The following is a 21,054-nucleotide window of genomic DNA, read 5'->3' as shown; positions in this document are numbered from 1 at the left end:
TGTCCATTTTGACGAAAATTTTTTGTTGAGAAGCAGTGGAACAATTGATTGAGCTGTAGCTTTACTTGCAGACTTTAAGCTTCCGCCTCTGTCTGTTAGCATGATACAATATCCTGAGACGTGTTGCTGGCAGTGCCTCACTGTGCTGTGTGGAGCTGTGATAACAGCAAGGGGCCAAACGCACCTGGATGGGCGCCACCATCCTAAAACACAACACAACCACAACCGCTGCACCCTGATTTGATTGGCTGTCTGTTCTCTTACACGGCAGAATATTAACAAGGTTGTTGTTGTTCCGCTGCCAACGCGGCGCACATTTCCAACGGATCTGAAAATAGACCTCTTGCCTTGGCATTGCAACACAAACTCCACACTTCTGTTTGTAAGCTTATTTGCCTGAAACTGATTTTAGCTGCTAGCAGTAGAGGAAGATTTTGTTGCTCCAAGAAGGGCATCACAGTAATGCTTCACTGCTAAGAATCACATAAACATTTTACAAGGTTAATTGCAGTATGTAATTACGTTGTTGCTGCTGCTGCTGCTGCTTCTGTTTTGTTGTTGTTGTTGTTGTTGTTGTTGGCCCATCGGGTCCTCCATAACTCAACCGGTTCCGACAGAAGAGAGAGAGGAGGAGAAAGAGGAGGAGGAGGGAGAAAGAGAGAGAGAGAGAGAGAGAGAGAGAGAGGGAGGGAGGGAGGGAGAGAGAGAGAGAGAGAGAGAGAGAGAGAGAGAGGGAGAGAGAGAGAGGGGGGGAGAGAGGGAGGGAGAGAGAGAGAGAGAGAGAGCGAGAGAGAGAGAGAGAGAGTGCGGGGGAGGCAGTAGAAGAGCGAGCGTGTGTCAGTGACTCTCTCCCTCCTTCACACGCACATCAGGCGATTTACATCCAACTCTCCCACATTTCCCACTTGGACCATTAAAGGACTCACTAACCCAGCAAGGACATAGTCTCCCCCACACCACAGGCTGTCTGAGTGGCCGGAGACGTTCGAACCTCCACCTGCTGTGCTACACGCGCCTCCAGCCCGCGCTGACAAAGCCCGGCACGAGCGCTATGGACGTCATGAGAGGCGCGAGGAGCGCAAGGTTTTGAAACACCAAGCAGCGAGAGGGAACGCCTCACTGACAGGACAGGCGGAGCGAGGAGACGCACAAAGTTCCGTGAGTTTCGAGCCCTGTCTGCGGGTGTCACTGGACTCTCCTCACCATGGATGCGTGGAGCAACGGCTCCTCTGCGGCTCTTAACGGCGCGTCGAACTCGTCCAGCAACCGCAGCATCGGCGCCCGGCACGTCGCCGCCCCGCTGGACCTGAGCCGGGCGGTGCCGGTGGGCATGGTGCTGGCATTCTTCATCTTGTTCGCTATCGTCGGCAACATTCTGGTCATCCTGGCCGTGGTCTGCAACCGACACCTGCGGATCCCCACCAACTACTTCATCATCAACCTGGCCATGGCCGACCTGCTGCTGGGGACCACCGTGCTGCCGGTGTCCGCCACGTTGGAGGTCAGAGGTCATCGATCTGTCCTCTAGGACATCAAGTGTAGTTTATGGTTGTACAGCTTGTCTACGAAACCTTGAGCTAAAATAATGTGACGGCTGATATATTGAAGGAAACATGGAAGGAAAAGAGAGAGCGTCAGTGTGGGTTCAGAGGAAGTGATTGGGTGTTCCCCCCCCCCACATATTATTATATTATATATGAGCAAATTTAGTTTGGTCATGTGATCTAGTCTAGTTGAAAATATTTCTTTAAATAAGCAAAAAATAAATTTAAAAAAATGTTACATTAAGTCAAATAGAAAGAAAACAAGTATGATACAAAGTGGACCAAAACACAGCAGCAACATCTGAAACAATATGAAAACCAAAACCGTTTTGTTGTTGTTGTTGTTGTTGACGTTGTTGTTGTTGTTGTTGTTGTTGTTGACGTTGTTGTTGTTTTGTTTTTGTTTTTAAATCCTGAAATGGTCGGAAAGAGTTTAAGATTAATGAAGAAGAGACTATTCTACAAGACTTTGTTACATAATTCCATTCTTTTCAGAAGTAGCCTGACTCTAATAATGGTTCGGGCCTCCAGCTGTGTCACCTAAGAAATTTCAAATGTTGGAGCTGAACAGGATCATGAAAAGCACAACTTGCAGGTGACAGTGTCTGTGGTTCTCTGGTTCTGGTTCTGTTCATGCAGATCCTGGATTACTGGGTGTTTGGTCGGATCTTCTGTGACATCTGGGCAGCGGTGGACGTCTTGTGCTGCACCGCTTCTATCATGTCGTTGTGTGTCATCTCCATCGACCGCTACATTGGTGTTCGCTGGCCACTGCAGTACCCCACAATTGTAACAGAGAAGAGGGCGCTGCTTGCCATGCTGGGCGTGTGGATCCTCGCCATTGTCATCTCCATCGGCCCACTGTTTGGCTGGAAGCAGCCACCATCACAGGTAGAGTCCTGGCAAAATTTCAACAAAACTATCCTTACTTGGTGTGCTAAACAGCTAGCTTGCATAACACCCTGTACCCCTAAAGGGCCTCTGTAGAATTGGAACTCCCCGTGTTCCCAGCTTACTCAGGCCGTGCTCTCAGCCCTCCCAGTGCTCCCTGTACTCCAATTCTTTCCAGTTCTCCCCATGAGAGTCGTGAGTCCCCAGGAGTCGTACTAGTGTTTCCAGTGCACCCGTTCCTGAAGGTCTACCAAATCCGTCCAGTGTTTTTAATCCTACCAATGCTCCCAGTTTGTATCACAGCTAAGTTTGAAGTGTTAATCAATCACACAAACAGCTGTTGCTCCACTGCTTACATAGCTTACATAGCAATAACAGCCATTGACAGTCGGGAAATGTAGTCCTCTGCTAAACTGAGGGACTTTCAAAGTCTTACTCTTCTTACTCCCTTCCAGGATGACACGGTGTGCCTCATCACAGAGGAACCGTTCTACGCCCTGTTTTCATCACTGGGATCGTTCTACATCCCGCTGGCCGTCATTCTGGCCATGTATTGCCGGGTCTACGTCGTGGCTAAACGCACCACCAAGAATCTGGAGGCCGGCGTGATGAAGGAGCGTCAGGAGAACTCCAACGAGCTCACCCTGAGGATCCACTGCAAGAACCAACAGGACGCCTGTCCAGCCTCGAAGGCTGGAGGTGGTGGCTCAGGCACCCTGACAGCCAAACTGCTCAGGTTCTCCCGAGAGAAGAAAGCTGCCAAGACGCTTGGTGTGGTGGTGGGCATGTTCATCCTCTGCTGGCTGCCCTTCTTCCTGGCTCTGCCCATTGGTAACTTCCTTGGCCACAAACACACAACCCAACACTTCTTTCTGTCTGTTCACACACCTGATCGAACAATCTGAATACAAGGTCTTGCTTTTGAGGCCAGAATTTGTTTAAAGTTCATGTTAAAAGTCCAGCATATAAATTTTTTAAGGAAGCTTGCCTGACAGCGTGTTTCATATTTAGGGCACTGTCATGCAGACTTCCTTAAATACTGGACTTCCTTAAATAATAGTGACGTAAGATGGCAGCTATCTAGGAGCAAGACCCTTGCTCTATATGTATTCTTGTCCTGTATATGAGACACATTCTAAGGGCGAGAAAATCAATGTATTTATGGACAGTATGTTAAGCTTTAGCCAATATAAAAATCCTAAATCAAACAAAATTTTACACACAGGACCTTCAAAGCTGCTGAATGAAAGGAAACAACGTTTCAAACTAGATTTCTCTATAGCTTTCGCTTAGTTTTAGACTCCTAATACCTGTTAGCTTATATCCATGTGCTGTCTGAACAGTTTTAGATTGTCACTCGGGCAGTCTGCACGTCTGAAACAGTTCAGTCAGACCATTAAAGGTTCAACATGAAATGTGACCACGTGTCAGAGGAGAGACACACATCTGGTTTTAATCCGTAGGTGTGCATTTAGCTTCATTATCTTGACACACTGCTCATAACTCAACAAGAATGTGGCTGCAGACAAAGGCGGAAGATCCAAGACAAGCAGGAGAATCTTTAGTGTATTAACTTACCGGAGCTCCTGCTCCCGGTTCAGCTCTGTTTGTGCTTCCACATAAAACCATCTCACGTTCAAGGTGTTAAAACACAACCCCGAACTCTGCACATAAGCAATCTTTCTTCAGGAACTCCTCCTGCACTCCAATCAAAGGAGTTCCTCTCAGAGCTGAGTGATGGGGAGAAGGCAGGAAGTCATGGATGGTGTTTTTTCACCTTTCGCAATGATTGATTCTCTCCCCTATTCTGTTTGGAACAGAGGACAACTGAAGAGAAGGAAAACACTTCACATAAGGTCTCTTTTTTTTTTTTTTTTTTTTTTGCTTTTTCCCAGGATTAAATTTGACGGTTTTGGACTTGTCTTGAGCAGCACTCTCAGGACAGACCCTTACAATTAAGAGCCATTAATGTCCTCCTCAGATATGAGCTCAAGCATCAATCAGCTGCAGCCTCAACTCGCCTCCTTTTTCCAACGCACTGTTCCATGCTTAATTCCCCAAACTTGGAGAAACTCTGTGATAGGTGTTTGCCGTGGGACAGTGATGCATCATGGTCCACCAACACGTGATACTCAAGTTATTTTTCTGTTTCTTCTTATATAGTCAACGAGCACAGCCCAAGGCGCTGCATGGCCTTACAAGTCCACATTCGGGGGGAAATAATCCACCGGCTGCAGTCTGTTATCTGAGGAACACCAAAATCCCGATCCCACAAAATCCTCTTCAATCCTCGGGCAGCCTCTAAAAACCTCAGACATGCTGCAGATCACCTCCCTCATCCACAGGTCACCACCTCTATGATCCTTGGGAGAGGAGAGGTGAAGAGAGGTGGGGGCTAGAGGAGGAGAGAACATTAACAATGGCAGCGATGTAACCAATACTGGGCTGCTGTATGTCACACTGCCACCCAGTGGACAATACCTTAAGATGTGACGCTAAACTGTTAGGCTGGCAACTTGTTCATTAGTTTCTGTGTGTGTGTGTGTGTGTGTGTGTGTGTGTGTGTGTGTGTGTGTGTGTGTGTGTGTGTGTGTGTGTGTGTGTACAGGGTCTATCAGCAGCAGTCTTCGTCCTCCCGAGACCTTCTTCAAAGTGATTTTTTGGCTCGGCTACTTCAACAGCTGCCTGAATCCCATCATCTACCCGTGCTATAGCCGCGAGTTCAAACAGGTGATGCCATCCAACATTGTCAGCAGGGGCATGAAGGGGCTATCTTCTCTTCGGGAAGAAACCACATTTAACCTCTCTGTAAAACTATCACGAGGGCGATGTGGGCTTTTTGTTAGGAATTCCTTTTTGTGTTTTAGACTAACTCTGATCTAATAATATTATTATTATTATCCAGGCATTTATCCGGATCCTTCGCTGTAGGTGGAAGCGGAAGCGCCAGGGTCTACAGGCATACTACAACTACCGCAGGAATCAGGGCTCCAACAACTCATCCTTCCGGAGTGGCAGCCAGCAGACGCTGTCCTCCGTCAGCCCCAGCCCACGATGTAGCGATTCAAAGTCCCGCCCAGTTTGTCGTCCCTCCTGCAACAAACAAGTGCTCCTTCCTGGTCTGAAAGGAAGGGGAGGGTCGAGACTGGTGTCGCCTCTGGCTAAGGGCGGTGGAGAGGCGACAGTGCAAGGTTTGGTGGCGAATGGGCAGAGTGCAAGGAAAGAGGTCACCAAATAACAAGAGTCACTTGAATAACTGGGGGCTGGCCAGTTGGGCCTGCACTCCGAATCAGCCTCTGACACAAAGTGGATTGACAGACACTGCTGACGTCACAAGACTCCATCGCATGTTAGCGATCCCCTCACCAGCACCCACAACATGTTCTCTGTGGCTTGAAAATGACGATTATTAAGTTGAACTTTATTTATTTATTTTTGTTGTTGAAGTGTCTCATACGTGTTTCAGTGGATTTAAAGATCAACTGACAGAATAGACTCAAACTCGTAAAAACTATCACAGTGGGGATTTGGAATAGTGAATTAGCGCATGAGAAAACGCGTTCAATTCAATTCATTCAAACAGCGCAGAGTGAAAAGGAATCGAGACCGTTCATTTCTGTGCGTTTTCTGTCTCTTAAGTCCGTGGACCTGAATAATTAGTTTGCTATTTTTTGTTGTAATGTGCATGATTACCGAAGCAAACATTTATTAATAAACTGCGACAGTACGATCACTTTGTCCAGTCCGTTTCCGTAGTGTAGTGGTTATCACGTTCGCCTCACACGCGAAAGGTCCCCGGTTCGAAACCGGGCGGAAACACATTTTGTGTGTGTGCATCCTATTCCTTGCACTTGTTAATCTTTTTATGTTATTGTTGTTTTTGTTGCTTTTCTTTGTTAAATTATTTTCAGACCAAACTTATTTCACATCATCTGTTCCAATAGTTTATCATCCCATTCTTACAACCATTCTCCCATTTGCGAGCTGTATGAATACAGCGCCACTCGCTATTTATTGGTGTGAGGTGGTAACATGTGGTACTGCATATCCTTGCCAGTTTTTTTTTTTTTTTTTTTTTAAATCAATGAGCCTTTGTAAAACGGTTATTTTTCTGCGAATCTAAAATCAAGCATTGCTGCGAAGTTACAGTAACATCTGACATTTAGACTGACTGCAGAAAAAAACTGTTGCAGTTACAACTAAATACACCAACATCAACCTTTCTTGTGAAACATCAACATAAAAAACACCTGAGTTATTCTAACTATTTGCCTTTATTTAGGTAATAATTTTATCACTCTTTGTTCACAATTTATTGAAATGGTTTACATGCATCAGTATGAAACAAGCCAATTATCATTCATTATTTTGTGCTGAGATGATTGGTGGTTGGAGTGCACTCTAGTCCAGTGTGTAGACATTCTCCTGAACTGGCCTCCTCATCTGGATCTCATAGATGATGTGACGAGGTTCTCTGGAGGACAAACTGTAGAGAAAGAAACGTATCGAAGAAGTATAAAAAGTGTGATATTTGGAACACCCTTTCTGTGTTAATTCTGGTTGCCAGTAGTTTCATATAATCTTCCATATCTTTTGTGAAGAATGCAAGACAACAGTATTTCCTTACCAGCGACTCTTTAAGGCCTGACCATATGGTCCACCTGGAGATAGCAAATAGTTTGAAGAAATGTCAATAATAACCTGATGTCATGACCAAATGAAGAGGCTGCTTAACATAGTAAACAGGTAACATACGTTTGAAGGCCAGAAAAAGAGAGAGTGCAGCTACCATCAGAACCACGGTGAGAGCAAGCGAGAGGACAGGTACATTAATTTGAAGGGAGAGAGATGGGAGAGAGTCCTCCATCTAAAACAAAGAGACAATGCTGTCAGCGTTCTATATATTATTACACACTGGGAAAAGTTAGTAACGTTGCGTTACGGGGCAGGTAAGCATTACGGCAGTCAAGCTGGAATGTGGCGAAGAGGAGTTCTTCTTTAGGAGGTCCAGCTTTGATGACAGCAGGAACCGCCAGTTGACTGAAGAGACACACAGTACAAAGCTGAACCAGAGCGCCTAATAAAGACGGCGCATGTACAACAACTTGGAATTGGCTCTTTTCTACTTCCTACTGCTGGCTGTAAATCCATCAAGGTTTTACCAGTCTGCAAAATAACTAATAATAGAACTAGGGATCTATTCTGGTGGAAAAATATTTCGCATGATAGCAGGCCATGTGACTTGTGCAAACAGCTACAGGACCCAGCTTATGTAAAGGTCTCACCTGTGGAGGTAGACAGCGTTGTGACTGTGACGGCAGCTGTGGTTGGAGGAGAGACTATGACAGGAGCTGAAAAGGGGAAAAGAACAATAAGCCAAGTAGCCAGAAATTTGAATTGATTGCCATGGATAGTCAGAAACCTTGGCCATTTTCAACCTTTTCCACGTCATGTGACCCTGTGACGCTAAACTCCTACTATATACAGTGAAAAACTGTCCTTCCTCTTCTTTGGTTTGACTTAATTCTTAAGCTATCTCAATGTCTTCCATGTTAGTAGCAGCACTGAAATTTATGAACAGAACCCCTGAGACGCCCCCCCTACCTCTCCCCACCCACTGCAAGTGATGATGCTGTCTACTCACTGTCCACTCCAGTTCCTCACCTTTGACCACTCTCAAGTTCATGATCACCTTCTTGTCATTGAAGACGCCGTCAATATCCACCCTGCAGCAGTACGGTCCGCTGTCTGTCCGCCTCACACTTAGGATGTCCAGGTCCATCTCTCCGTCCAGGATGTCTCCTGTCAGCCGGTAGCGGTCCGACACCTGCACCGCCAGTCAAATGTGATGTCAGGCCCGAGCCTGCAAACAAGCTGTACCTCCCACTCGACACTACTTCCTGCTTCCATGCTGACGCCCTTCGAAGTTGCATATCACAGTGCATCAGCTGACCTTAGAGATGATGCCATGCTCGTCCGTCTGAACTAGGATGTTGCTACACCAGAAGGTCCCGCAGCCTCGGCCCCAGCACACCCGACTCAGACCGTAGCGCTTCACAGAGTACTGACAGGACAGAGAGGCCACGGCCCCTTCCACTACTTTGAAACAGGAAACAGGCAAATAGCGCCCCTCTGCAGCACAGAGACACATAGATAAAAAATCAAACTCCAAACTTTTACCCATGTGTGATCTAGAAAAAAACCCCAGACCAAACAGACCTGTGACCTTCACTACCATAAAAATAGTTTCACAATCAAATTAACTTCTGCATCTGAGTATGATGATTGTCTCCACTCTCAGATGTCCCATAAGTAAAAACAAACCTTTACCCGAAGACTGTCACAATCACTGAACTGATTTTATAGACCATGTTGAGCTATAAATGTAGAAATTTGAATATAATTGTGGTTAGTCCTTTGAGTTTTATCCTGTTACAAACTGATATAATCAGCTACCCTGCTATAATGTATAGTATGCAGTTTGCCCGGCTGATGTATCCATAGCAAGCATGTCTCACCTGACAGGATGAGGAAGGCGATGATGAAGGTCGGAACTCTTCCCCAGTCGGTGGCCATCCTGTGTGTGTGCGCCCACTCGCTTTGCCTAGATGAACACCACCGTGTCTCTGTAAAAGAGAGAACACATACACTATACACTAGCACTCTGTGTGTGTGTGTGTGTGTGTGTGTGTGTGTGTGTGTGTGTGTGTGTGTTCATTGACGGGGAGGGCAAAAAGCTGTGTTGCTTTGGTTTTTATACTTTCATTTAAAAATTTGCTTTTAATCTTTTAATCATGACATCAATCTTCTTAACAGTGATGAAGAAGCGTGTTGACTGATTCAAGATTAAAGTGTTTACTAAATGTTCTGGGTATAAAATATCTATCCTAAATGCATGCATCAGGGTCTGCTGTAGGGTAAACAGCAGAGTCGCGTCAAGTGAGAATGAATATAAAATCCCTAATTTTTAAAAGTGAACTCTTTTACAATATAAACAGAAAGGAAAAAATACTGTCTCGCTGGTAGAAGGAATTGCTGACGACAAAGGCGCCTTGTAACACGTGCAGACGAGCGGAGATGTCGCAGAAACACAAAGAACTCTTTATTTACGTATTTACTTCTGGTTGGACGAAAACGATTTATGAAGCTTTTATTCTGAAAGGATAAAACTCAAGTTGAAATAGTGTCTCCGAGTCGACGTGTCGGAAACGACAATGTTTTAATTAGCACACAGATCTCTTTTTTTGCATTTAGAACTGCTGTCACATTTGTTTCTACCTCAGTTTAGACGGATAAAAATAATCATTGCACAGCTTGAGCATCAACATGAGTCTTTATCATAGTCATTGCATGAGGATAGTCTCAGGGCGTTTCCTATACGAGCAACAAAAATATTTTCTTTGTGTGTGTGTGTGTGTGTGTGTGTGTGTGTGTGTGTGTGTGTGTGTGTGTGTGTGTGTGTGTGTGTGTGTGACTACTCCAATATTCTCTTCCAAAAGTACAGTTCTTCGTAAAATGTATATTTATGTTTATCATCAGCCTGTCTTTTAAAATATTTCTACATGGGTAACTATAAAAAGTTTAGTTTTAGTAAAGTGTTGAAATAAACTTCCATTTTATATAATTATGCAAATAATAAATATGGTTGTTCGCTTTGAGCGTGTCAGTCTTTGATTATTTTTTTTTAAGGACAATGCTTAAAAAAACAAGATACAATTTCGTCGGTATATAACTAAAAACTATGTTTGTTTTTAATTATCATTTACTATATTGAAAAAAAAAAAGAAAAAAAAGCTCGACTCAATTCTCCAGGAAGTTGAGGCAAGTTTCCGCTAAGATGGAGTCAAGCGGTTGCGGTGCCGTTTAGAATTAGACCCATCAAACTTTAAAACAAGAACACAAAATACAGTTATGTGTCCGTGACATCTAACTGTTCGAATTTAGCTGAGTATGCGCTTCCGATTTGTCCTGGAAGTTGTCTAACAGATTTAACGCCAGCCGCCCGTTGGCCGTGCTAACGTGGCTATGGTTAGCCTTGCGAAGGGCTTCAGCAGCTAAGCCGGGCTAACAGGATTGGCTACGGAGTCCACACACGTAGACGAAGGGTGGATGGCCTTAACGTGGAGCCGTGGGTCAAGGTGGTCTTGTACACCGTAGAGGTCAGAATTTTGATTTACGAATCTTATCGTGCTTGTTTTGTACTTATTATTTGCCACAAAACTGTCTCGAGAGGGCGAGCTAAGCTAACTTAACCCCACGGGATCACCTTGGAAAAGTAAATGTGGCCAACTCCAGTGGTTGGTTGTAATTGCGAGACCAGACCATTTATTTTAATTCCCTCTTGGTTGATATAATAACAAAAATTGTGTGAGTCATTCGGGCAACATTCCACACACCCTATATTACAACTTACACATAAACTGTGCAAGTTTGTTTATTTGTCTGTTTGTTTTAAGTGGAAACATATAGAGAGATATTTCACCGTTGTTTTTATATACTGTAGGTGCCAAGTAGAATTAGGATCATGTGTACTCTAGCTCTGCCACAGCTCTGTTCTCATCCTTCTTCTCTGATCCAGGATGCTCCAGGGGCCTTACAGCAGCCTAGACCGGGACCGGGACCGGCCCCTCATTCAGCTGCCATTCACCAGCTTTGCTGTGGGGACAGTCCTACTGCCGCTGACAGGCCTCATTGCCTGCCTCTTTATTTCCCTTGTGTACCACTTTGAGGACTCAACGTACACTCACTGCCAGGTATCAAACTACCTGCCGTCAATTAGTTCAGCCATCAGCCGCATACCGGAGCGCTACATCTGGCGCTGCTGCATTGGCTTGCACTCGGCGCCGCGATACCTGGTGGCTGTCGCCTACTTCAACTTTTACCGCGGACGCTTTTCCAGAAGGCTACCAGAGCTGCTGCTGAGCGTTCTGGCTCTGGTCTGCAGCCTGGCGGAAAACACAGGCCTCCTGCTGCTCACATACGTCTCGTCCACTGAAACATATGGTGAGTACAGTGTGACTGATTATGCTCCTCATCCTTTTGAATACACTTTGAAAAGCTGGCCTTGTGTCAGAAAAATTTAAAAAAAAAAAAAAAAAAAAAAAGTGTAGACACATCGATAGTTTGTTTGTAGTCAGGTGATCACATCCACAAACTGATTAAAACACTGATCATTTGTTTTTGCTGTTTGTTTTATGTCTCTTCAGATATTCACAAAAAGGGTTTCATTGTGTTCATAGCGAGCTCACTGTTGCACATGCTCATTACATGTAGACTGTGGCATGTGATCAGGACCCACTATGTGAACCCAGAGGTAACAAAGGTTTGATATGAGAAGATCCATAGCATTGCCCGTGATTATTAGCGTCGCCTAATAAAAAAAACAATTGTGTTTGCATCAGGAAATTCAGTCGCAGCGCTGGAAACTGCGTCTCTTCCTCTTTAACATCAGCTGCTGTCTGGCCGCCGCCTACTTCTTCAGACGCCACAACAAGTTCTGTGAACCTGGAAGTGAGTGTTCAAGCGTCTCTCTTCAGCATTCAAGATGTTTCGCAATGGTCATTTCCTCTTTGTTCTCTTCAACCTGCAGTCTACACCCTCTTTGCCTTATTTGAGTACCTGGTGGTCTTCTCCAATATGGCTTTCCACATGACAGCTTTCTGGGACTTTGGGAGCAAAGAGGTGATTGTGGCCACGCCACCCGAAGACAAACGGTTTTAATGGACATCCTGTGGACTGATACTGATGTCAACACTACTCCTGCAGCTCTGTGGGGACGAGACCATGTTTTACTCTCTCTGAATGTATTTTTTGTCTCATATATAACTGACTGAAAAAAGTTTTTAATTTATTTCTGACAAGTAAATAAACAATTGCCCTCACAAATTGTGTCTTTGAATGGAATTTACCCTAGTACCATTCAGTTCCGCTTTATTGAAGTGGAGATGGAAATCTGGAGAGTACAGTTCATATGTTGAACTGTCACTTTAAGCTGCCAGCAGCACCAGGAAGCTGTTTTTCTTGTCACTGCTCATTGTTGACTTCCTGTTGCCAGCAACTGGTTGTTAAGCATTGAGTGTGCTGGGCAAACTGCTGCTTCCCATTTAATTGGAATGGTTTGCAACTCAGTTTTTGTTTCTTTTATCAACCAATTTTATGATTCTGACCACTATCTTTTTTTCTCTCAAATAGTGTTTTCCTCTTAAATGATTGATGGCATTGTCAAATAAAATGTGTTTGTCATTATTATGTTTGTCACAATTGTTTTCTGGAAAGAAGAATCTACAGAAAAGCTGCATTGTCTGATACCTCACAAATGTTTTTATTAAAATTGCGCTTTATGCAAGCTTTTCCATGAGGTGTGAAGTTTTTGTTTTAAAGACGTGGACCATCAGACTAGTAACAGTTCAACAGACATGACAAAAAAGATATCGTTTGTTAATGGACTGGGCGGAGACTTGGAGCAGGAAGAGGAAGAGAGACTATACCTCTGAGGAAAAGAGACATCCTGAAACATGGAGCTCTCAGGAAGAAACTCTCTTTACATTTCATGTTCCATTTGCTCGCTATTCCTTTCAGGGAATGTACACTGTTTGCAAACTTCATCTAGTCCAAAAGATGAAACAAGTGCTTCTACCCTGGCAGACATACATAGTATCCTGACATGACTTCGTGAAGAGTGGTCCATATTCTTTATGAGACGTCCGCCGTCTGTAATGTTGGATAAGTAAAACAACGTAAAAGGAAGAAAAAAAACATTAAAGGTTGGAATGGGGGAAGACAGAAAGAAAAGAAAAGAAGAAAAAAACAGCCTCCCCGTCGGGGAATTGAACCCCGGTCTCCCGCGTGACAGGCGGGGATACTCACCACTATACTAACGAGGACTGCTTACGTTCAAAAGCACGTGCCCAGCTTTTATTGATGCTGCATGTTATCGGCGTCTCAAATTTTGGTCTGAAGTTTCCGTTTTATAGTATAATATTAAGCGAAAACATTAAAAGTGAAAGAATCGTTTGAGAAGGACCGGAGACCTTCACTTCCGGGACATTAATTTCGTTGCGCGCTAATGTTGGAATGGAGCTATTTTAGCTTTTTAAAAAGGAACCGAGGTGATAATCAAAGTACAACCAAAATTATTTGAAGAGAGACTTTTTACCCGAACAGTTTTTACATTTATCTACCGTTAATTCACGCACCAAACTTGGCACAGTTGAAGTCACGTTGGCGGCCTCAATATTCAAAAGCAGGTGGTTGTCGAGTGTCGACACAACACATTTTCTTTTGCAGTCTCTGTCGAGCAAAATCATTTCGTTGAGAAATCAATTTGCTTCCTGTTTTCATTTGCTTCCTGTATTGTTGTTTGTTTAATGAGGGATTCTACCGAATGAGTGTCTTTTGTGTCACCGGGACATTACATGTATAAATATGCATGGAAAGGTAATTGTGAAACACCCTGAACCCTGAAATATCGCATTTCTGGCATGTCCCATTCACGGCTTGTACTTCTATTTCATCATTAAAATCCTTCAGAAATATTTTCTTTTCTGCATTACAAGTTACAAGAAGAGTAAATGAGTGCATTTACTCTTCAGCTGTATATTTGATGCTGATTCAGCTCTGAATGAATGGATCATTGATGTCACTTACTTAGACCTGTTATCTGATATATTTTTTAAGATACTTTGTTTATTTTGAAAATACTATTTTTGCTTCATCACAAAATTGTGCTCTATGACCATGCTGTTATCATAGATGTTATGTGGCAATATTTTGTAATTTATTTTTTTTGCAAAATGAATAATAATAATAATAATAATAATAATAATAATAATAATAATAATAATAATAATAATAATAATAATAATAAAAACTTTGTCCTGTTACTCATATAAAAAGTAACAAGACTTTGCAGAAGTAACTGGACAGAGTTTATTCTTCTAGGTAGTGGAGTTATAAGTAGATTCCATATGTTTCATATATTAAATTTATATAATATATTATATGTTATATATTAAATTTATATACATATATACATATATATATATATATATATATATATATATATATATATATACATATATATATATACATTTAATTTTGGAGAGTTAAAACTTGCAAATGGCACTTATTCAGTAGAAAAAGAAATTGTAGAAAGTGATGAATATTTCATAGAAAACTGAAAAAAAAATCTATTTTAAATATGTTTAATTCTTTGAGTAAACTTATATTTTGAGTAGCACATGCCGGGTCAAGTGTCCTGGTTTTCAGTGATCAAAATATGGTCACCCTAACATACCATACAAACAAACAATAAAAATAACCAGCACCAATGGCTGATGAGTTACACAAACACATCACCACATTTATTGAAGTAAATATCCAAAACATTTGATTGATTGAAAACCTCACCTCACATAATGCTGTTTTCTCTGAACGCAACATTATGTTATGTTAAGCATTCTTTGAATTTTGACGTTTGACATAAACAATATTTGGATGGAGAAATCATGGTGAAGATGTCCTTGTCAAGTCTGCACTTTTATCCTCTGCTTTCATTCATTCAACTTCCTGTTCTCTGTTCAGGACTGTTTATGGCTCCACCAGAGCTGCTTCCTGTTAGACCCACCCATCCTCAAGTTGAGCTCTCATTGTGTTGGGCAGAGGCTCTGAGACACGTTAACTGTAAAAGCCCCTTGCAGAAAAGGGTCGTCTAGACCAATCAAATTATTTCACTTAATGTATTGATTAAAGCTGGACCAGTGTTCAACGATGTATGTTCTTCTTTTGACCCCAAACAAATTATTATCGCAAGACAGTATCAAACCCATCATTCATGGATTCCGAGACTTAGCCGGCACACAGTCAACAGCAAGTCACTGAGTGTGCTCCGTAAAACCACTCCATAAAATATATTATTATCAATATCATTGTGTAGATGGACCCTGGCTGCTCAGGTTTCAGTCAACATTTAAAACAAAGTACATTTTCTCTAGAAGATAAAATTCTCAATTGAACATTCAGACACCTCCACAGTCTCTCTGAATCTGACTGACATCTAACCAGACGAGGGACCTCCCAGAAAGGTGTTTGTGGGCCCCGCATTACAGCAGGACACAGGATCTCTTAGTGGCTGCTGGTTGTGGGTTGAGGAAGACCCTGACGGCCTCTGAGAACACGTCCTTGATGCCGTCCTGGTTGAGGGCTGAGCACTCCATGTAGCGTAGTGCTTGTATGTGACGGGCCAGGGCGGTGCCCTGATGGTGGCTGACAGGTGTCTGGTTCTGCTCCTTGAGCTTCCTCTGAGTGTCGGAGTCATTCCGGAGGTCACTCTTGGTGCCGACAAGTAAGATGGGAACGCCAGGACAATGATGAGACACCTGATGAGGATAATGAAATTCATGAAGTCAGTAAAGTAAAGAATGGCAATAAAATAAGTCAATTTCAAGGAACAATTGTCTCAAAAATAGGTTAAAAATTAGGACTAGTCCTTTTCTTCAGTTGTTTTTTTTTGTCTCTCTATTATAGATCATTTAAAAAGAAGAAAGAAAAAGATGGCTCCATAATTTCTAAGACAAGAGCATCCAAGATTGTGGTCTCCTGTTGCCAGGAAGATTTTGACCTCTGACCTCTGGGTGCCACTTGTGCTTTACATTCTCATAGGAGGCAGGGCTCGAGATGGAGAAGCAGATGATGAAGACGTTGGTCTGCGGGTAGGACAGCGTCCTCAGTCGGTCGTACTCCTCCTGACCCGCCGTGTCCCACAGATTTAGGCTGACCATCCTGCCGTCCACCGTCACCTGAGCGCACCGAACACACACTGTCACACATGCACATAGTGTCTGCATTGTATGTGATGACCGTGAGTCTTTCTTGCACACGCACCTGGCTGCTGTAGTTGTCAAACACTGTAGGGATGTATTCTTTCGGGAACGCTCCGGTGGTGTGGGAGATGAGGAGGCAGGTCTTGCCCACGGCACCATCTCCCACCACTACACACTTTATACTCTGCATGACCACCTGCGAGCTTTAGCAACCTGCGTACCCACAAACACACAATGATGCACATGGTTTAGCAACTGCAGCTTTGCTGACGTCATCAGTTAGAAAGAAGATGAAGAACATTGGTGAAAACATTTGCACTGAGAAGCAGGGGGACAAATGACACTCAGCAAACCGGTGCTGTCACACTTTAAGTGGATGTTCCTGACTATCTGAGGCAGAGGAGACGGAGCTACTTACCTGATTTGTACTGATTCTTCCTTCCTTCGTCCCGTCTCCCACACAACAAATTCAGTTTCCTTCTGTTAGCACAGTTTGTTCAGGGCGCCTTCCATCCTCATGTCTGCGGAGACAAAGGCGCAACTTATTTCACACACAAACATACACTCAGTCAAGTCATGCAGCGTGTGTCCACTGGCAGTATTTGAGTTTATGGAAATTATCTCTGGTGAAGGCTCTCTAAACAAAGTGGAGATGTTATCCTGAAGCCGCACACACACAGATTTGAATGCTGCTGTGACTGTGTGTGCGAATGCGGCCATTATGAAAATGCTCACAGACGAAGTAACCGTCGCTAACTGGTTGAAAGCATGTGAACTGTGTCATCAAGGTCCTGTTGCTGTTTCTGTGTTTAAATGGAAGTGGCAACTCCTAGCCACAAATCAGTAGTGAGGAACGTCTGTTGGTTCAGTCTGAGGGAAACCTCTTCAGTAGAAGCAAAAACGGGATACATTTTCCCCCCGCTGGTTTCACGTTTTGATATTTCACAGCAAACAGAAGGGAGCAGAATTTGGAGGAATTTTGGGCCAGGCGATCGTCATCCTGGTGGATTGTGAGTTGCGACTCTCTCCAGATGTCTGGACGGAGAATGTGGCTCCACCTAGACCCCGGAGACTCTGAGAGCGCCCTCTAACTCTGCATCTCTGGGTGGAGGTCTGCTGACATCACCGCTGCTCTAAGTTGACACCTCTGATCTCACTTCTTCATTTTGTGGGGGACTTTTTTTTTCCCGCACTGAAGGCACCAACATTTTGAGTTGTATGATGTTTATGTTCACAACGTAGCCATTATGAAAGTTTATATTTGCACCACAGTCAACAACAATGATCTAGAACATCTGTTAAGGTTCTCCATTGTCCAGGTTATCTTATCGTAGAAGGGGTAGGTTGCTGTCTTGTAAAGCCAGTCCAGTTTTACACCAATGGTGAAGAACCTCTACATGGAAAATTTTCATTCATAGTTTGGCGTTAAATCAAAGCTGTCACTGAGGAGAACAGCGCTTGTGATCTGTCCACTAAACAAGTTTTAGTCCATTAATAACTCCTTAATCTCTCCGCTGTGACTGGCTTTCGAGAGGTGAACTCCCTGAAAGCAGAACAGTGCTCACTGAAAAGCTGATTCAGAAAGTAACTCACTCACAGATGCTACACATCAGGACAAGGCTGTTGGAAACAGCACTGTGTACAATTAATCCACAGTGAGAAAACTCTCCTTTTTCACCCTGCCGGGCAGAGACTATGCAAAGGAACCACAACCACATATCAGACCTTACCTTATCATACCTTTACAATTTAAACACCGTAACAAAAGTAGGCCAAAAACGTGTGGGTTTTCTGCAACCAGACAAAAATGTAAACTACCAAAACCAGTTGGAGCAGTTGCAGCCGAGGGGAAGAAAGAAGAAGACAATGAAGGAGAAAAGAGGAAGAAGAGACAAGATCGGTAACCTGCAACATCCCTGAAACATGCACGTTGTGTAAAATATGGGCTTCCTGTAAATGCGTGTATGTGTGTGTGTGTGTGTGTGTGTGTGTGTGTGTGTGTTATTAGCAACACAAGTTATGGTTGCAGCCACTGGTAACTGACAGTTGATGTGTCCTCCTGTCAACTTGAACTCCACTGCAGGTAGATTGCCACTTTTGTGCGCGCCACTTTTTCCCATCAGACCAAGAGAGCTACAATCTCACAATACACTTCTGCAAGAGTGCTGTGTGCCAGTGTCTGATTTAATTTCAGCTGAGTAACGTTCATAGACCAAACTTCTGTTATACTCACAAACGAAGAACTTCAGCTAAGGGTCACGTTTCAGAAGGCCCAAGAAAAGCATCAACCACCAACACAGCAGCTGTGCTGTGTTATGTTGCGCTGTACTGTGTTGTGTTGTGTTGTGTTGTGTTGTGTTGTGTTGTGTTGTGTTGTGTTGTGTTGTGTTGTGGCCAGTCTGTTTGCCGCTTCATTGGGTTGCCTTTTTTTTTTCTCCTACATTTTAGGAACTAGACTTTGGTTTCGTCTCGTCAGCTTTGTCCTCCATTGATATTTTTACTGATCGTGCCTGTCTTGAGGGGAACTGAGGCGGCCCTCCCACAGCTAGATCTCTGGCGGGAAGGGCTCTAAAAATGGAGCCACAGGGCTGACAAAATAAGCGGAAGGTGTCGAGAACAACTCAGCGAAACTTGAACGCAAAAGGGATTTTTTTCAGAGAATTTACATGTGCAATCCTAAGAATGACATAAGCAAAAAAAAAAACAAGAATATTGAACAAGCCAAACTAGTTTTACTGCACAGTTGTTTTTGGAATAATAAAACATTCTGTGACTATTGGATTAAAATTTGGAAAATAACCAAATCAATGACTCTATAAAGCCCCCCCAAAAAAAACAAACAGGTAACAGTCAACATTGAAACCACTAAGGTAGTTGCAATATTCAATCTGAGGGCGGTTGAACTCACCAAAGGTCAAAGGTCAAACAGGATGTAAACTCCCAACAAGAGTCTTGCCACACTATCCTGTGCAGGCACCTGACCTCACCTGCCATTGTATCGCAGCAGGTGAAGTGGGTTGGCCTGAAACAACATTCGTCCTCTGGTTCAAATGGAGAGGAAGTGTGCGATGAAACTGAAACAGGAAGTTGGTTTCTGTTCATCCACAGCGCGATTTAATGAGAGTCACGCCAAGCAAGTATACCGACACACAATAAACAGAGAGACTCTGCCAGGATTCTCCTTGCTTGAGTCTTTGACCTCAACCAGGCACAATCGTTCCATGAAGGACAACTAAGGACACCCTACAGCATTCAAGAACGTCCAACAGAATACAACCTACAGAAAGTATCAAGCCAGGAACAGCCAACAAATTTAGAGGGGGAACCTGAAACTATCGACTATTAGACTCACACCGGCCTGGAGTTGTTGTGTTTGTCTTGTCAGAGCAAATATAGCTCAATCTGTGCAGCCAAAGTGAATTGAACATGTCCTAAGAGTTTGAAAGTATTTGAGTGAGCCTGAGTTAAGTTGACAGCATTTATCTGGTCAAGTACGAATTTGAGGCATTTGAAACGTTTAATCCATAAATTCCCAAAGTGAGATGTGTTCATTGTTGTTTAGACCCAACATGAGATTTTGCTGTTTCTTGGCTAATGCAAAGCCTTATGTTGTGGCTAAAATACCAAATAGTAGAAGAAGAAAAAAAAGCCACAAGTTGCACACCTGATAATCTGCACCTGGGCTTGACCTGCTAGCATGTTGTCCTCAAACCCAAACGTCATACCAAGGACCTGAACCACAACCAGGGCACTGGACTCGGCCATTTTTATTTCCTGTTTCTCACCCTCTCACTTCCTCTTTCATTCGGGGAAATCTCAAACTTCAAACTGTGATGTGTCTGACTCACAAGTGAGCTAGCGGGGCTCTCGTGATGTCACCTCATCCAACGTGACGGAACACGCTCTCAGAAATTCCTGCAACGTTCCTCCTTTAGTCTTGTGTCTAAAAGATGACAATTTCGGATGATAGTTGTAATTTGATACTCGCAACATTCATACTCACGAATCACACAAGACTGCGCAACAAACATGGAACACTTCGCAAGTTACTACAGCAGGACTGGTGAGCATGAGCCAAACGGAGCTGTTTTCCTGGTGGGGATTTTTTTTTTTTTTTTTTGCCCCGTTATAGATCAGCTGCAGTGTAATTCATACTCTCAAGAGAGAGGGGGAAAGAGGGAGAAAGGAAGGGACAGAGAGAGTGAGACTGGGAGTGGTCGTACTTCATCTATAGATTCCAGCAGTGTCAACAAACAACCGTGTGTTTTTGAGTCCATAATTCTCTCTTTTCCAACAATCTCTCTCTCTCTCTCTCTCCCTCTCTCTCTCTCTCTCTCTCTCTCACTTTCTCTCTCTCTCACTTTCTCTCTCTCTCACTCACACACACACACACACACTCTCTCTCTCTCACACACACACACACACACACACACACACACATACACACAAGGGAGAAGAAGTGCGGGACACTCACCAGTCATCAGTCCTCCAGAAGCAGCTCCACTGAGTCCCGCTCCTCCAGAGTCCGAGTTGCTGTTTGTTCGCAAGAGTGTGATAGTTAGTGTGGGGTTATGGGTGTGTGAGTGTGTGTGAGAGGATGGACAGCGGATCCCTATGTCAATGTGGGTGGGTGGAGCTAAAGATGATGAGGAAGTCCGAAAAGGAGTGAGAGAGAGGAAGCAGAGGCTCAAGTTAGAGGAAGTTTGCCCTGTGTGTGTGTGTGTGTGTGTGTGTGTGTGTGTGTGTGTGTGTGTGTGTGTGTAAACTTGGACTTTTCGGTTTAAACCCGCAGTTGAGAA

The 21,054-nt window shown here is 43.6% G+C and overlaps 4 protein-coding genes and 2 non-coding genes across 12 annotated transcripts; 3 read left to right on the top strand and 3 right to left on the bottom strand.

The window, feature by feature from the left end:
- The first annotated feature begins 954 nt into the window (after positions 1 to 954).
- LOC142892052 (alpha-1A adrenergic receptor-like) lies at positions 955 to 6,119 on the top strand. 3 transcript variants are annotated; one of them, XR_012927358.1, is made up of 6 exons: positions 955 to 1,501; positions 2,184 to 2,435; positions 2,891 to 3,266; positions 4,417 to 4,571; positions 5,044 to 5,165; positions 5,341 to 5,477. XR_012927358.1 is itself a non-coding variant. In XM_076032081.1 (5 exons), exons 1-5 carry the CDS (start codon positions 1,205 to 1,207, stop codon positions 5,671 to 5,673), a joined length of 1,380 nt encoding a protein of 459 aa, XP_075888196.1. In that variant the 5' UTR covers positions 955 to 1,204; the 3' UTR covers positions 5,674 to 6,119. The 3 variants fall into 3 exon arrangements, 1 of the variants encoding a protein (XP_075888196.1); XR_012927359.1 differs by lacking the exon at positions 5,341 to 5,477 and having other exon boundaries at positions 4,417 to 4,981; positions 5,044 to 5,157; XM_076032081.1 differs by lacking the exon at positions 4,417 to 4,571 and having other exon boundaries at positions 5,341 to 6,119.
- A 62-nt stretch (positions 6,120 to 6,181) lies between these two features.
- On the top strand, positions 6,182 to 6,254 carry trnav-cac (transfer RNA valine (anticodon CAC)). The gene has a single exon. It is a non-coding gene; the product is annotated as a tRNA-Val (tRNA).
- Positions 6,255 to 6,589: 335 nt separating this feature from the next.
- Positions 6,590 to 9,068, bottom strand: timd4 (T cell immunoglobulin and mucin domain containing 4). The gene is made up of 8 exons (XM_076032075.1): positions 8,954 to 9,068; positions 8,389 to 8,567; positions 8,100 to 8,262; positions 7,721 to 7,786; positions 7,396 to 7,475; positions 7,191 to 7,302; positions 7,063 to 7,096; positions 6,590 to 6,921 (listed from the first exon to the last, which is right to left on the bottom strand). Exons 1-8 carry the CDS (start codon positions 9,009 to 9,011, stop codon positions 6,837 to 6,839), a joined length of 777 nt encoding a protein of 258 aa, XP_075888190.1. The 5' UTR covers positions 9,012 to 9,068; the 3' UTR covers positions 6,590 to 6,836.
- Positions 9,069 to 10,247: 1,179 nt separating this feature from the next.
- Positions 10,248 to 12,787, top strand: pgap2 (post-GPI attachment to proteins 2). The gene is made up of 5 exons (XM_076032069.1): positions 10,248 to 10,594; positions 11,014 to 11,438; positions 11,642 to 11,748; positions 11,837 to 11,945; positions 12,025 to 12,787. Exons 2-5 carry the CDS (start codon positions 11,015 to 11,017, stop codon positions 12,153 to 12,155), a joined length of 771 nt encoding a protein of 256 aa, XP_075888184.1. The 5' UTR covers positions 10,248 to 10,594; position 11,014; the 3' UTR covers positions 12,156 to 12,787.
- A 459-nt stretch (positions 12,788 to 13,246) lies between these two features.
- trnad-guc (transfer RNA aspartic acid (anticodon GUC)) lies at positions 13,247 to 13,318 on the bottom strand. Its single transcript has one exon. It is a non-coding gene; the product is annotated as a tRNA-Asp (tRNA).
- A 1,306-nt stretch (positions 13,319 to 14,624) lies between these two features.
- On the bottom strand, positions 14,625 to 20,889 carry rhogb (ras homolog family member Gb). Of its 5 annotated transcripts, XM_076032078.1 has the most exons (7): positions 20,730 to 20,864; positions 20,104 to 20,198; positions 19,164 to 19,329; positions 16,674 to 16,776; positions 16,317 to 16,468; positions 16,061 to 16,231; positions 14,625 to 15,811 (listed from the first exon to the last, which is right to left on the bottom strand). In XM_076032078.1, exons 5-7 carry the CDS (start codon positions 16,443 to 16,445, stop codon positions 15,536 to 15,538), a joined length of 576 nt encoding a protein of 191 aa, XP_075888193.1. In that variant the 5' UTR covers positions 16,446 to 16,468; positions 16,674 to 16,776; positions 19,164 to 19,329; positions 20,104 to 20,198; positions 20,730 to 20,864; the 3' UTR covers positions 14,625 to 15,535. The 5 variants fall into 5 exon arrangements, with proteins under 5 accessions (XP_075888193.1, XP_075888192.1, XP_075888194.1 ...); XM_076032077.1 differs by lacking the exon at positions 19,164 to 19,329; XM_076032079.1 differs by lacking the exon at positions 20,104 to 20,198 and having other exon boundaries at positions 20,730 to 20,861.
- Between the last annotated feature and the right edge of the window lie 165 nt (positions 20,890 to 21,054).

This window comes from Nelusetta ayraudi, unplaced genomic scaffold, assembly GCF_046127955.1.
Source record: "Nelusetta ayraudi isolate G7.1 ecotype Tasmania unplaced genomic scaffold, CSIRO-AGI_Nayr_v1 ptg000033l, whole genome shotgun sequence".
NCBI lineage: Eukaryota > Metazoa > Chordata > Actinopteri > Tetraodontiformes > Monacanthidae > Nelusetta > Nelusetta ayraudi.
Note: the sequence above shows the minus strand (reverse complement) of the source record. Positions and strands in the feature narration are given on the sequence as shown.

What these genes read in the sequence shown, in the direction of transcription:
- LOC142892052 (XM_076032081.1), top strand. Translation starts at nt 1,205, where the DNA reads ATGGATGCGTGGAGCAACGGCTCCTCTGCGGCTCTTAACGGCGCGTCG. An exon ending in CTTCCTGGCTCTGCCCATTG is followed by an intron (nt 3,267 to 5,043) that starts GTAACTTCCTTG and finishes GTGTGTGTACAG; the next exon opens with GGTCTATCAGCAGCAGTCTT. An exon ending in ATAGCCGCGAGTTCAAACAG is followed by an intron (nt 5,166 to 5,340) that starts GTGATGCCATCC and finishes ATTATTATCCAG; the next exon opens with GCATTTATCCGGATCCTTCG.
- timd4 (XM_076032075.1), bottom strand. Translation starts at nt 9,011, where the DNA reads ATGGCCACCGACTGGGGAAGAGTTCCGACCTTCATCATCGCCTTCCTC. An exon ending in AGCATGGCATCATCTCTAAG is followed by an intron (nt 8,263 to 8,388) that starts GTCAGCTGATGC and finishes CTGGCGGTGCAG; the next exon opens with GTGTCGGACCGCTACCGGCT. An exon ending in CACATTCCAGCTTGACTGCC is followed by an intron (nt 7,303 to 7,395) that starts GTAATGCTTACC and finishes TCTTTGTTTTAG; the next exon opens with ATGGAGGACTCTCTCCCATC.
- pgap2 (XM_076032069.1), top strand. Translation starts at nt 11,015, where the DNA reads ATGCTCCAGGGGCCTTACAGCAGCCTAGACCGGGACCGGGACCGGCCC. An exon ending in CTCGTCCACTGAAACATATG is followed by an intron (nt 11,439 to 11,641) that starts GTGAGTACAGTG and finishes ATGTCTCTTCAG; the next exon opens with ATATTCACAAAAAGGGTTTC. An exon ending in CCCACTATGTGAACCCAGAG is followed by an intron (nt 11,749 to 11,836) that starts GTAACAAAGGTT and finishes TGTTTGCATCAG; the next exon opens with GAAATTCAGTCGCAGCGCTG.
- rhogb (XM_076032076.1), bottom strand. Translation starts at nt 16,445, where the DNA reads ATGCAGAGTATAAAGTGTGTAGTGGTGGGAGATGGTGCCGTGGGCAAG. An exon ending in TTGACAACTACAGCAGCCAG is followed by an intron (nt 16,232 to 16,316) that starts GTGCGTGTGCAA and finishes CGGTGCGCTCAG; the next exon opens with GTGACGGTGGACGGCAGGAT. An exon ending in AGCACAAGTGGCACCCAGAG is followed by an intron (nt 15,812 to 16,060) that starts GTCAGAGGTCAA and finishes TATCCTCATCAG; the next exon opens with GTGTCTCATCATTGTCCTGG.